Source organism: Macaca thibetana, chromosome 5, assembly GCF_024542745.1.
Source record: "Macaca thibetana thibetana isolate TM-01 chromosome 5, ASM2454274v1, whole genome shotgun sequence".
Taxonomy (NCBI): domain Eukaryota; kingdom Metazoa; phylum Chordata; class Mammalia; order Primates; family Cercopithecidae; genus Macaca; species Macaca thibetana.
This window is the reverse complement of record NC_065582.1, coordinates 138,101,737-138,117,146: the sequence shown is the minus strand read 5'-3', so window position 1 is coordinate 138,117,146 and position 15,410 is coordinate 138,101,737. Positions and strand designations below refer to the sequence as shown.

At 40.2% G+C, this 15,410-nt stretch overlaps 1 protein-coding gene across 2 annotated transcripts in view; it reads left to right on the top strand.

Moving 5' to 3' along the window:
* The first annotated feature begins 207 nt into the window (after positions 1-207).
* The window catches only part of SLAIN2 (SLAIN motif family member 2), a 78,271-nt gene continuing 63,068 nt past the window's right edge, over positions 208-15,410 (top strand). Inside the window, exon 1 of one of the 2 annotated variants that reach the window (XM_050790142.1) lies at positions 208-1,005. In XM_050790142.1, the coding sequence (XP_050646099.1) occupies positions 617-1,005 (389 nt within the window). In that variant the 5' untranslated portion in view covers positions 208-616. The remainder of the gene's footprint in view (positions 1,006-15,410) is intronic. The other variant, XM_050790141.1, reaches the window with a different exon arrangement.

Sequence of the window (15,410 nt, the reverse complement as noted above, 5' to 3'; positions counted from 1 at the left end):
CGCGAGACTGGCCCGCGGGTCCCACACTCCGTGTAAGGGGTGGAGAACACCCCACACGCCCAGGCCAACAGGCGGGGCTGATCGAGGTCCGTGTTAGCCACCTCAGTCCCGCCAGCGGCGAGCCGCCTTCTCGCCTCCCGGCCTGCAGGAACCCTCCCTAACCAGCCCGGCCTCGTCCCACATCCGCCGACACGCCCCTTCCGGCCTAATCCCCGCCCCTCGAACACCGGCCCCGCCCCATAGGCCCCGTCAGTGGCCCCGCCCCGCCGCGAACCGGCGCCCGGTCCTCTCAGCGCCCGCCGGCGGCCGCGTCCACCCGCGACGCTCTGAGGTCACCGACGGGGCCGGCCCGCGGGGGGCGGAGGGACGGAGGGAAGATGGCGGCAGAGGCCGGATATTGGCGCCGCCTCCCCCAATCCCGGAGCCGGCGCAGATGAGGCAGCTCGGCTGGGGCCAGCGGCGCTTTGGAACCCGAGGTGGGGGGACCCTGGCGGTGGGGCCTGGTCCTGCTATATGCCGGCGCCTCGGCTAGAGTGAGTGGCGGCGACGCCTCTTTCCTCCGGCTCTTTCCCTGTCGCTGCGAGAGCGAGCGGGCGGCGGAGGCGGCGGGGCCGGGATGGAGGACGTTAACTCCAACGTGAACGCGGACCAGGAGGTGCGAAAGCTGCAGGAGCTGGTGAAGAAGCTGGAGAAACAGAACGAACAGCTGAGGAGTCGCTCGGGGGCCGTGCAGGGCGCCGGCTCCCTAGGGCCCGGCAGCCCGATTCGGGCCGGCGCGTCCATTCCCTCCTCCGGCGCGGCGTCTCCTCGGGGCTTCCCCTTGGGCCTCAGCGCCAAGTCGGGCGGCGGGGCCGGGTCGGTCCCGAGGCGGACGAGTAGCGAAGAGCTGCGGGACGCCACCTCCTTGCTGGCGGCGGGGGAGGGCGGCTTGTTGGACGAGGTGGAGCCGCTGCGGCCCGACGAGCTGGAGCGCCTGTCAGGCTGGGAGGAGGAAGAGGAGAGCTGGTGAGCTTGGGGCGCCGGGTCGGAGCTGGGCGGGGACGGACCCGGGGGCGGAGAGCGTCCTCTGAGGGTCCCTCTGATCTGGCGCCTCGCTTTGTGTAGTCGAGAAAACTCCCGTGGGGACTCATGGTTTTCTTGCTTTGGCAGAGGGAACCTCAGCTGGAGTTGGGGGTTCGAGGCGTGCGCAAGTAACAGGGTTGTAGCTCGTTCTCCTTTGGATTGTGGACCTTCTGGGTGCTGGACCCTATTGGGGTGTGTGGATTGGGGCAGCTTGAGAAGGGCTGTTCGCCTGGGGAGGAGTCGGAGGTGGGAAACTGCTTTGTAGGCCGGGGTCCTGCTTTGTGTAAGATACTGGCTTTCGGATGGTGGCCCTGGGCATTTTGGATGTAGGAGAGGGGTCTGCTTGATGAGGTATCACCAGGTGTGGGGGTCGGGGGCAGACCAAAGTCGTCTACGTCTATGCAACGGTTGGTGTTTGGGACCCATGTCTGGCAGGGATGGGGAGACCGTGTGAATCAGCACTCCCCTTTGGGTAGTGGGGTAAAGCTTGCTTTGTGTGAAGAGGGCAGAGGATGGTGCTGCTTGTTTTCTTTTCTTTTTTTTGTTTTTGTTTTTGTTACTCTTTGTGTGAAGAGTCAAGGGTGGAACTAGAGCCCCGGCTCTTATTTTCTAAAACGAGAATTGAGTCTGGCGTTTTGCAGAGCTCTGAATTGACAGTTATCACATCCATCTTTCATTTCCACGTTCCTCCTAGGGGCAGAGAAAAAGAGTCCTATTTAAAAATTTAAACCAAAGCTGTATTGTCATAAGCCACTTCTTGATGAAATTGTGATCCCCCCCCACCTTTATATTACTTTCATAAATAGGACATGGGAGGTTTTCCCCTCGTTTTATTATAAAGATGTGTGTGGGAAATTATTTGTCTTAATTTTTCTTAAAGTTAAGTTTTAACTTTTAGCTAAAATATCTCTGCTCTATTGAAATTAAAACTTCTAACTTAGTGAAATCGAAATCATGCATAGACTCTTATTGTAGGGTTGGAACTTTTCAGTGTTCTGAGGTAGTTAAGAGCTTTCCTGGATTCAGGCCCTGGTTTTGCCACTTACTAGCAGTATGACCTTGAGCAAGTTACTCTGAGGCTCACTTTCTTCTTCTATTTGATGGAGAAAATAATAGCACTTACCTCTATAGAGTTATGAAAACTTAGTAAGATAATTATGTATGCATTTAGCGCTGGATCTGGCACGTAGTAAACTGTCTTAAAACAAGCTGCTATTTGTTACTCTTAAGCCTAGTTACTTAAATCAAGGAACATGATGTTCTTGTAAATCAAGAATCTTACATGATGTTGTAGGAGATTCTGGAGATTCTTAAGTGTTGATCCCTGTTCATAAGGCAGTTATAGTCTTGTTGAGAACTAAGTTTTGTGCAGTTAAATAAACTAGAAAGTGTACAGTGAATTACCCAAAGAGTGATAGAACAAAAAGTGCTGACAGTACTCAGTAACTGGGAGAAAAATAGTGGTCCACAGTAGTTGGGCCAGACTTTGAGGAGGAGGTGGCTTTGGAGTCTGGAAGTGAGTAAAGAGCGGGAAGGGCATTTTATGCTCTTGACAGCTAAAAGAGCAGAGTCAGAGGTATTCGTAACTCCCAGTTAGGAAGATTTGAGTAACAGGATTACTCTTGAGTATATGATGACAAACCTTTATTACCAAGTGATATCAAATATTAGAGCTGACTATATAGTGACAGTTTTTGATATAAATGTGAAATTACTTTCTCCCAAAGGAATCTTGGGTATGCATGCACTTTAAAAGAATCCAGAATCTTGTAAATATTGTCACATGGCTCTTGCAAGTGATGATAATAATGATGCTCATAATAATGAGGATTAGCTGCACCCATCAGCCCATTTTAGATTATGTATTATTAGAACACATTGAGTCCACTTGGAGGAGCCGATTAAGTCTTTGGCTGCTTTGGTTCCTGAGCATGAGTTTTGTTAAGGTAAAGTAAGTCTTCCTTAAATACTGTGCCAGGAGTTTCTTTTGACCAGATGATTCCTGCTTAATGCTTTGATCCTGGCATCATATCTTGATCTTACAGGTGTCCTGTACTTTTTCTGAGATTTGTGTGAACTGTAAGTTGGATATAAATAATATTTAAAATGCGTTGGGGTATGTGATTAGGGTAAAAGTTGTAGGGGGTGGATGTCAGTGGCAGAAAGGTTCAAAGGCAGTATTTTTTCCTTTTTTAGCAAGCTAAAAATCTACCTTCTGTAACTTCTAGCTATTCACCTTCCTTTTCATCTAGAGGAATGTTTCCTCCCGAGTGTATGTGCCACAAAGTGCTAGTTCTGAAGATGTCAGTAAGTGCTATGTAGAATAAAAGTGGGTGGGTTCTGGGATGGAATAAGTGTGGGAAAAACTGATTCTACAAAAATAAACAGTTTTCTTTAATGCTGGGCTCTTGGAAATGCTAATGTGTTTTGAACATAGTAAATCTCTAGGGAGTATGGTTTGGTCCTAAACTTAATTGAGCTCCCAAGGAACTAGTATCTTATAGAACACACATAGAAAATAGTGCTCTACAGCAGTCACTTTCACACTTTTTTTTTTTTTTTGGACCCAGCTTCATGATAAATACATTTTAACTCATAATCAGGAATTCACATATATATGAATAATGTATATGAATAACTGAAGCAAAAGTTTAACAAAATGTTGATTACTTCTACTACAAGTGATATGCTCAGATATTTTCCTTTCTATTCTGTTTCATTAGAATAAGAATGCTGGTAACTACCCAGCTAAGCTGATTTTGTGACCCATTAATGAGTTGCAATTCTCACTTTGAAAAACACTGTTCTAGAATAACTCAGAAAAGCTTAGGGATGAGAACTAACATCATTGTGCATCACAGTGTGTCATTCTGTGCCAGGCAGCTTATAAATATTTTTTACCTCTAATTTTGTACATTTATGAGATAGGTAGCATTTTCTAGGTAAGAAAACTAATCTCTCTCCAAGCATGAAATAACACACTAAATAATGGCACCAGGGTCTGAATCCAGGTCTTTATACATCATAGCCTATGCTGTTCCCACAGTATTTTGCTTTTTCCAAGTATAATCTCCTTTTCACATGAATGACCTCTTCACATATTTGAAGACTACTGTGGTGTCACTGCTGACTCTTTCTCCCACACACTGTGAGCATTCCCTTGTCTTCTTCAGAGTATATAATCCCAGTTTGTTTTATCATTCCTTAGATAATGTAATTTTCTGATCCTTCAATCATGGTTTTTCTTTTTCTTAATTAACTCTAAATTGCTCATTGTCATTATACATGGTTATCAGAGTTGTACACAGCATTTTAGATGATATTTGATCAGATGGAGAGTGTGGTGGGTATGAACCAAATGCTGTTTTTTTTTTTAACTAAATACTTCATTGACAGTTTTAACTTCTATTACTTATGCTTAATATAAGCCCGAAATATCAACTTCTCTCCCATATATTTTATACATAAGATGTTAAACTGAGTCTTCCTAACCCTATTTTTTGTGTAATGGATTTTTTTTTAGCTTAAATATAAGGCTTTTATTTTATATTTTTTTAGTTGTGCTTAGATTAAATATAAGGCTTTTAAATTTCCTTTTGTTAGTTTTTTAGACATTTAATATTATCCTTTCTGATTTATTTGGTCATCTTTATATTTGGTAGGCATATCTACCGTGTCTTCATTCAAATTATTGATAAGAATAAATTACTATGGGCCGGGTGTGTGGTGGCTCACGCCTGTAATCCCAGCACTTTGGGAGGCCAAGGTGGGCGGATCACGACGTCAGGAGATCGAGACCATCCTGGCTAACACGGTGAAACCCCGTCTCTACTAAAAATACCAAAAAAAATTAGCCAGGCGTGGTGGCACATGCCCGTAGTCCCAGCTACCTGGGAGGCTGAGGCAGGAGAATGGTGTGAACCCGGGAGGTGGAGCTTGCAGTGAGCCAAAATCTTGCCACTGCATTCCAGCCTGGGCGACAAAGCGAGACTCCGTCTTAAAAAAAAAAAAAAAAAAAAAAAGGATAAATTACTCTGAAGTGTGCACCTCAGACTCACTCTAACACCAGTCTATTAATGAACACACATGGTTGTTCAATAATTACTAGTTCTATCTTTTATTGTCAGGCTCATATGACATTTTGTGTGGACATTATGAAAGATTTTTGTCAAATGCCTTGCTATAATTAAGCTATTCTCTGCCTATAAGATTCTCAACTACAGTGAAGAATACTACATTACTATTACCAACCTATTAAAATAGCCATTGCAGTTGATTTGTTTGGACTTGTTTATGATGAATGTTCTAGCTAGCATTTCATGTATTCACTTTTATTCACAAACTTTTTAAAATCCAGTTTTGAATTTTGCAAGGAATCAGTTTGGTCTGGACTTTCTAGACACTGCTTATTTTTTTCTTTAGAAGTTGCCATATTTCCTTTCATCCAGACTTTTGATCCTGCCCGTGTTCACCATTATATTAGTGATAAAATTTCTGTTCCTTTCCATCATTTGGAGTGGTAGGCCTAAGCCCATTTTAAGCTACATTCTGGCTCACTAGATCAATTTATCTTAGGTTTATGAAGACACTTCAAATTCATACTGACTTCTCATCAATAATTTTTGTTGATAAATGTCCCATTTCAGAGCTAGGTAGGTATGTGGTTTTTATACTTTTTTGTCACTCGTGGCTTTTCACTGCTGAGAGTTAATTTATTGTATGACCTCTTTGTTTATGTATGCTTTTTGTAGAGGGCCATTGGTAAAATTTGCCTGTAATTTAATTTGGTAAGCCTAAATTAATAAAGCAATTTGTGTAATTATCACCACTTATCTGAATAGTTTGGCAGTCATTCACTGATTAACATACTAACATCTTGGGAAGTTTTATGTTTTCTAGACTCTTCTGTACCAAGGAGATGTTATTTTAAAGTAATGTGGTTTGCGTATGTGTGTGGGTTAGGTGAATCAGAAGTTAAACCTCTAATAAGCTTTCTATTTCCCTTTTTTTTTTTCTTTTTTTTTAAGAGACAGGGTCTTCCCATGTTGCCCAGGCTGGTCTCAAACCTCAGCCTCCCAAAGTGCTAGGATTACAGGCATGAGCCACTGTGCCTTGCCCTCTATTCCATTGTTAGCAGTGGTTTTCCAGTCATTCTAAAATGGCTTTAAATTTTTTTCTTTAATGGAACAAATACTTAGAGTACCTGTGTGCAGCACAGTGTTGGGAACACTGAGAGACATGATAATGCAAGTTCTTGAAAAATAGAACTTGGCCAAGCAGGGCCCCATGGTTGATAAAAGTATATTATAGTCACTGTGATGTGCCCATGTTGTATATGCCAAGCATTTTGCAAGACAGCAGTCTACAACCTTTTTGGCACCAGGCACTGGTTTCGTAGAAGACAATTTTTCTGTGGACCAGGGGTGGGGGTATAATCTATAGCTCACTGCAGCTTCAATCCCTTCCCCCCGCCCCACCCCCAACCCTGCCCCGGCTCAAGTGATTGTCTTACCTCAGCCTCTTGAGTAGCTAGGACCACAGGCGCGTGACACCATGCCTGGCTAATTTATTTTTTATGTTTTGTAGAGACAGGGTCTCACTATGTTGCCCAGGCTGGTCTTGAACTCCTGGGCTCAAGTGATCCACCTGCTTCATCCTCCCAAAGTGTTGGGATTACAGGCGTGAGCCATCGTGTCCAGCTCCTTTACACATCTTAAATCATTTAATGTGTACAATTTGGAGTTGTAATTATTATTATTGTTTTTATTGTAAAATATACATAACAAAATTTACCATGTTAATAATTTTTAAGTTTACAGTTCAGTGGCATTAAGTACATTCACAATGTTGTGCAGTCATCACCACCATCCATCTCTAGACCTTTCATCTTCCTCAGTTGAAACTGTGTACCCATTAAACAGTAATTCCCTGTTCCCATGGACTCCAGCCCCTGGCAACTACCATTCTACTTTCTGTGTCTATGAATTTGACCACTCTAGGTACCTTGTATAAGTAGAATCATTCAATATTTGTCTTTTTGTGTCTGGCTTATTTCATTTAGCATTGTCTTCACAGTACATCCATGTGGTAGAATGTGTCATGTTATCCCTATTTTACAGTAAAAGAAGCTAAACCCACAGTCACATAGCTAATAAAGTGAAATTGAGATTGACACCAAACCTAAAAGTCAAGTCTGATGAAGAACTATTGATCTTGATTTATTTAGCCTATAGATATTTAGCTTGGGTAAGAGAACTTTTTGAGTATTTGAAGGACTCTTGTAAGGATTATTATATAACTCTTCATCACTAGACTGATAGGTGTAAATTAGAGGCAGACAATTTTTGATTTCGTAGAATGAAGAATTTTTTAATAGAGCTGTTTTTGGATGATAAGGACTACCCTAAACAAATTTTTGGAAATAACCTTCAAAAGACTGCTGAATGCTCCTGTTGTGGGCGATGTTACAAAGAAGTAAAAAAGTTGAATTGGGTGAATTCTAAGTGTTCTTTTAATTCTGTTGCACTCTATGTGGGAGCATAAGATAACTTCAAGACAGGCTGGGCATGGTGGCTCACGCTTGTGATCCTAACACTTTGAGAGGCTAAGGCAGGAGGATCACTTGAGGTCAGGAGTTTGAAACTAGCCTGGTCAACATGGTGAAACCCCGTCTCTACTAAAAATACAAAAATATTAGCTGGGCTTGGTGGTGGGCACCTGTAATCCCAGCTACTTGGGAGGCTGAAGCAGGAGAATTGCTTGAACCTGGGAGGCGGAGGTTGCAGTGAGCTAAGATCGTGCCATTGCACTCCAGCCTGGGCGACAGAACAAGACTGTGTCTCAAAAAAAAAAAAAAAAAAGATACCTTCAAGGCAGAGTGCTAAGCTTAAGTGTGAGGAGATATTTAGTAAAGGAAGCATCATGGATGTTTTCCCTTTAAGTCTGTGGCACATTTCTCTGAATATCTTCAGTAATGGCCAGTTGTTTTCCTCTTGAGGGTAGGTTTGAATTTAGAAAACCATTAGAGTCATTATCTTGCCTGGTGAAAAAAATGAGTTAGCAGGATATTTAAAAGTCCTCAGCAGTCCAGCACTAATTTACCCTTTTCCTAGATTTACTTGCTTTTGCCAGAACCTTCAAGAACTTTTATGCCCTTTGGCTTTTGATGTTCATCCGTTTTTTCCTCCTCCTCCCCTTACCAAATTTTACTTATTATTCAGGTACGATACAGATTTTCTTTCCTTTGTGAAATTCTCTTAAATTTTTAACTTGGTTTACTTCCTCTTCATTGTTAACCTATCACTGTTTACATATCCTTTTTTAGAGTATATTTAATACAACCACCTTGTACTTTGGTCTGTGTAGTCTAGATTGTGAGCAGTTTAAGCAGGAGGACAGTATCATATTCGTCTTCGTTTTTCTAAACAGGACCACAGTATAGTAAGAGTTCAGTGATATTAATTTAAATGGTATCAATCTATCAGTGATGTTAGGTTAAAATGAGGCAAAGCTATAAAACAATGAGACCAAATTTCTTACATGACCCTTATGCCAGTTACAGATGAGATATTTCTCACAGATTCTGAATAATGGCAGTATCGAATCTGTACTTTCCCATGACGAATTAAAGAAGAAAATACTCTCTAGATGTAGTGTCTGATTTTTAAAATAAGTTTAAAAATTAGCCAAAGTACTGGCATGGCTCTGTTTAGTAGGATTACAGAAGCACTTTGTTTTAAACTTCTTCTTTGTACCTTTTGTGATTTCCAAGTTTTCTGGTAAGACGTGAATTGCTTTTATAATTTTTTTTTTTTTTTTTTTTTTTGAGATAGAGTCTTGCTTTGTCGCCCAGGCTGGAGTGCAGGGGCACAGTCTCGGCTCACTGCAACCTCCGCCTCCTGGGTTCATGCCATTCTCCTGTCTCAGCCTCCCGAGTAGCTGGAACTACAGGCACCTGCTACCACACCCGGCTAATTTTTTGTATTTTTAGTAGAGACGGGATTTCACCGTGTTAGCCAGGATGATCTCGATCTCCTGACCTCGTGATCCGTCCGCCTAGGCCTCCCAAAGTGCTGGGATTACAGGTGTGAGCCACCACACCTGGCCCTGCTTTTGTAATTTAAAAAATCCTGTTGATAAAATTTAAGTTGGTTTTATTACTCTGATCATGTGGGGATCATAATATAACATGATACATTAAAAGCCTTTTTACTGGTAGTTTTTCTTGTTACTTAGTGGTAGTAAGATTATATATCACAGATGGATAAATTTTGGCTTCAATAAATATGGTTTCATTTATTGAGTAAACTGCCATAGGTGGAGCACTATGCTATAATGATAGCATATTTTTGATAGAATTGGAACCCAAGACATATATATGATCTTATGATCCATTATTCTTGTTTGTTTTAAATTTAACTGTTTAATTGGGCAAAAAAACATTTATTGAACTGGATAGCACCCAGGACCGAAAGTGGTTTAGAATGCTTCTTATAATGTTCTTAACTTTACATTGAAAAAGTTAAATTCCACAAGTGTAACTATTAAAACATTTATCAGATCTACCTAAATAAGTCATGTAGTCTGTTTTCATGAAAAACACAACTTTGGTTTTTAGGAATATCAGATAAGGAACACCAAAGTTGTATCGGTCACATCCTATGAGCCTTCTGGATCACTGATGCTGCTACTACTCCTCAGTCACATCTTTGGGGCCACCCTGTATTCAAATTCCTATGCCAAATGGCCCAGGGAACCTGGTGTTGATACCCTGGTAGCCCAAAAAGGCTACTTGCCTTCTACTTCCACTTATGCAGCCCCCTGCCTCCTTACTCTTCTGCTAGGAACATATCTATAACTATAAAAATTCATGTAATTTTGACATGATTTTTTAAAAAAGGCAATTTGGGCAGTAAATAACAGAGTTAAGTAGTGTCTTAATATAAATAGTTTGCATTACCTGAATACACTATTCCTTATAGTAATTATCTGTACTTGCCAGAGCACATTGCATGTGACTCCTGTTGGGCTGATTTTCAGTAGCAAAAATGAATTTGTAAAAGAATGTAGGTTTTAAGGCTTTGGTAATAGTAAGTTCTTATTTCACCTCTTTCACTTACTCGAAATTACATCTTCTGAGATCTTTCATTTTGGGATCGAAGTTACGGAGGAAATGAACAACTTTTAAGACAAACTAGCTTATTTAAGAGGAAGACTTTAGGTCTTTAGGAGTGGCTTAAAGATTGCAAAACACAGTTCACTTGGATCTGGGAAAGGTCTCACATTCTGGAATAAAATAGAAATTAGAGACTTTAGAGAAAAAAATATTGATTATATCTCCTTGAAATGTGAAGAATAATAGATGCAAGATAATGTAGTACCATAGTATCACATATGAAATTTTTTAAAATATTTGGAAAGATAAAGTTGTATTTAGTTAAAAATCAGGTTTATAATTCACGAGGATGAATCAAATCATCTCCCACTTCTGCAGTGTACTAGACTGAAATTCCTCCCCCACACATCCTCCACTACTCCATTCAGGAGCTTCTGCTCCTCTGTGAGACAGTAAGAAAGTACCCAATTATGTGTGGCTCTTGAGGCTTATTTTGTTTGGAAAGTGTAAATGAGAAGCAGGAGTGGGCCAAGCTAAGTCTGTAAGTGACCCTTGACTCCAGTAAGCCTGAGGAGTGGGATTTAATAGGTGCTCTCAAGTTAGGTTTTTAGTATGCGTTTAATACCTAATTGGTACTATATTTTATAGTGATAATCAGACTAAATTATGTGTTTTTGCTAATACCTATTTAGTAGATACAGAAAGAATAGTAATTTTAGGCTGTGAATGCTTGTATCTTTTGAGTGGGCCTGCTCATTTCTCCTCTGAGTGGGGGAGATAGTGAATCCTGTGTTGACCTGTCACAGTGAAATTCTTATTTGCCATTGGTTATACTTAGGACTGATCTGGAGTGGATTAAAAAGCAAAACCCAAAAAACTGATGAATCCTAGAAACCTGAATCTAGAGGTTTGGAACTTGATGAGCAGGTATCATAAGTCTTGATGGTAGTGCACCCTGTGAGTGAAAGAGGCTAACAACCTTTATGTGAGGTATAATAATCTAGTTTTATCTTAATTCATCTTCAAGTTTTTGTCTAATACCATGTCTGGCCAGTGGTAACTGCTGTATAAATATTTGTTTAAATTACTGAGTGGAGCATAAGCTTTCAGGGTGTTTAGAGTTTGGCTAGGAGACAGAATGAACATAGAATTCTGTTCTCTCTGAAACCAATAATATTTTCTAGAAGAAAGATTTATATGGGCTTAAAAGTGAGAGCTGGAACTTTGGATTTGGGCACAGATGGAAAGGTATTTTTTGCTGTCTGTGAGAATCAAGATGTTTAGGGAAAAGAGCGAGTGATACATTTGAGTAGGGTAGAGAAAAGGCCTGTGAGATGCTTAACTAAAGGGACGTTTGTTAGGGAACAAGTGAGAAAGTTGAATCATTGGGTTGGAGATCATACTGTGAATGGCCTGTGAAAGCTAGGAGGAGAGTTTTTGAATATTGAATGCTCTTAACGAAATGGCATTTTGGAGAGGTTAGTGTGTAGTATGTAGGCGAGGACACAAGTCATAGCTACCTTTATTGGCTAGAAAACAGCCTCTGAGGTTTGCGTCCACTTCTTGTGCCATGAAGTATTCAAACCAAAGTATTGAATTCAAACCAAAGTATTGAGTCCACAGCGATACTCTTTCCATTTCATACCAACTACTTATATGTTGCATGAAAACCATCACATCACATCAAGCTAAATGATTAAAGATTAGGCCATTTACCTAAGAAGGAAATAATAGATATCATTTTGGTTTCAAGATCGTTTAGTTCCAGTTAAAAAAACATTCACATTGTTTAAAAATGTTATTTTGATCTTATTAACATTATTATAAGAATAATCCCAAAGCAGAATTTTGCGACCTTGACGTTTGGGTCAGATAACTCTTTGTTGTGGATGCTATCCTGTGTGTTGTAGGATGTCCAACAGCATCCCTGGCCAACCAAAAATGTCTCCAGACATTGCCAGGTGTTCCTTTGGGGCAGAATTACCACAGATTAAGAACCATTGCCTTAAAGAATACTTCTGGTATGGTGTCAGAGTGACCAGAAATAACTAGTACTGTATTGTAGTAATAAGTTTCGTATTCTAGTTACTTTGCTCCATTTACATTTTCTAAGTCAGAAATAGTGCTTGATATGGTTTGGCTCTGTGTCTCCACCCAAATCTCATCCTGAATTGTACTCCCATAATCCCCACGTGTTGTGGGAGGGACCTGGTGGGAGGTAATTGACTCATGGGGCAGTTTCCCCTATACTGTTTTCATGGTAGTGAGTAACTCTCACAAGGTCTGATAGTTTTATCCGAGGTTTCCACTTTTGTGTTTTCCTCATTCTCCGTTTGCCTACTGCAATCCATGTAAGACGTGACTTGCTCCTGCTTGCCTTCCACCGTGATTGTGAGGCTTCCCCAGCCATGTGGAACTGTAAGTCCAATTAAACCTCTTTTGTAAATTGCCCAGTCTCAGGCATGTCTTAGCAGCAGCGTGAAAACTGACTAATACAGTGTGGTTCTGAAAATTAAGAATAAGTCAAATGATTGGGCACTACTTGAGAGTCAATGGAGCACTAACCAGATGAGATGTCAGAACAGTATATTTAAATTAGAACTGCCTTGGGGAAACTGGAATGAATGGTCTCCCAAGAAGTAATCATCAGACATTTATTGAATACCTGCCATAGGTGGAGCATTATCTATAATGGTAAGAAATAGTCATAAGAACTTTGATGGTTGGAAAGCCTCATGAAAGCTTCAAAAAAGACTTCATGGTCTGTCTTGAAAGGCAGAGTAAGGCTAGGTTAGATAAAGAAAACTTTTTTCACCCTTCTAGTGAAAATAACTGTGAACAAAGAATCCATAGGTTAAACTCTCCACAGTGCATGAAACAAACATTTATTTGGTCAGTTTGGCTGCACGCAGAAGGTTTTTTTTACTGGAGTAAAGATCAAAGGACATAGTTTTGAATCTGATAACACAGAATTTTGAAAAATAAGCTGTGGAGTATATCTGATGGGAAAGTTTTTAAGCTGTGAAACAGTTGTATGTAGATGTGTGTTTTAGAGCGTAAGTGGTGGAGTGTAGATAGATTGGAAATACGAAAGTCTGCTAGGTATGGAGAAAACAGTTAAGATTATTGTAACAGTCCGTACTTGATGAGATGGGGCCTAGACTAAATCAAGGTCAGTGGAAATGAAAAGGAAGGGATAGATTTAACAAGGATTTGTTAATTAACATAATAGGATATGTTAATTGAATATGTAGAGAGAAAACAGTCGATATTGGCTCAAAAAATTTCATTTATTGACTGGAAAAGATGATACCATTTTGAGGGTTTTTGGGGGGGATGTCCATAAGAAGCAGTTTAGAGCTCTGTGACTGACACCAAGGAGAAAGACTAGACGTATTAGAAAATTATGTATGTCCAAAAACCAATAGTTGGTTATGGCAAAACAGCAACAAAAACTTTCAAATTAAAAAAATGTTATCTGATAAACATAGAATAAAATAGTAGGAACAAGTATTTAGTTGTATCTTAAGAGTTGATAGAACAACACAAAGATCCTGGGCTATATAAAGTGAAGGAATAGAAGAGCTCATTTTTACACTATATGTGCATTTTCAGACCCTCAAATCATCACTTCTAGCTTTGGTAATTAAACAGTTGTAAGTGATATAGAAAAAACTGATGGGAAAGGGAAAAAGTTAAGGGATTAGAGCAGTTAAATTTAGCCTCTTACAGAAATTGGGATAGTTTGATTACTGTCACTTGGGAGAGAGATCCTTGTTAATTGTTATGGGTATTTTTTCCCCCTCAGGCTGAGTCTCGCTGTGTTGCCCAGGCTGTAGTACAGTGGAGCAATCTCGGCTCACTGCAACCTTTGCAGTCTGGGTTCAAGCGATTCTCCTGCCTCAGCCTCCCGAGTAGCTGGGATTACAGACACCCACCACCATGCCCAGCTAATTTTTGTATTTTTAGTAGAGACGGGGTTTCGCCATGTTGTCCACGCTGGTCTCATCCTGACCTCAGATGATCCACCTACCTTGGCCTCCCAAAGTGCTGGGATTACAGGCATGAACCACTGCGCCCGGCCTGTTACGGGTATTTTGAAAGGAACAAATAATGAAATGATTTATGATTTAATTATGAATTAAAATAGGAAAAATTTGATTCAGCTGATCTACAACTGGTAACCAAATGGTTAGGACCAAGAAAAAATGTAAAATTTTCTTTTTTTTTTTTTTTTTTTTTTTTTGAGAAACAGTCTTGCTCTTGTCACCCAGGCTGGAGTGCAGTAGCGCCATCTCAGTTCACTGCAGCCTCCACCTCCCGAGTTCAAGCGATTCTCCTGCAGGGATTACAGGCGACCGCTACCACACCCAGCTGATTTTTGTGTTTTTAGTAGAGATGGGGTTTCACCATGTTGGCCAGTCTGGTCTCGAATTCCTGATCTTGTGATCCGCCTGCCTCAGCCTCCCAAAGTGCTGTGATTACAGGCATGAGCCACTGCACCTGGCCAAAAATTTTCATTGTTAATAGTATTTCAGGAAAAAATGCCATGCTCTTTTATGAATTCTTCATACTAATTTGCGTGTGTTCCTTTTTTACTGTGTGTCAGGAAGTTTTCTTTGCGGGTGAGGAGACATAAGGGATGATGTGAAATATTCTTATTCTTGTTCTTGGGAAGCTTAGAATCCCATGTGAAGACAGTTATGTAATTATGTAAAAATTGGGTATATACACAGAATCACAAACTCTAACAATGGAGGATTAGATTAGGTTTTCTTTTAGGACAATGTCAATTCTAATAATACGATTCCTTCTTCCCCCCAAGTGTATTTTGTGCTTTCTGACCATCTCAGAATACAGTATACCTCAGGAATCCTCACATACCCATTCTTATCTTTATATATAATTCAAAATAAAAAAGGAAGAGAATGTCTTCCCTGATATTCTTAAATATTAACTTTAGTTCTATGAGCAGAATACAATATACCCATCTCTCTTACCTCCTACTCTGGCATGTAACATAAAAATATTGTTAACTTTCTTTAGCATTTGAATGTTGAGGTTAAACACGTATTTAATATGCATATATTTTATATATTTATAAATATATAAATGTAGATTATATCTAATTACATGTTTATCTGTTTTCTAATTCTTATCTGGTTTATATTTTCACAAAGTTGGTAAAATATTTTAATTTTATTATAACTCAAAATAATTTTAGAACCTGTAG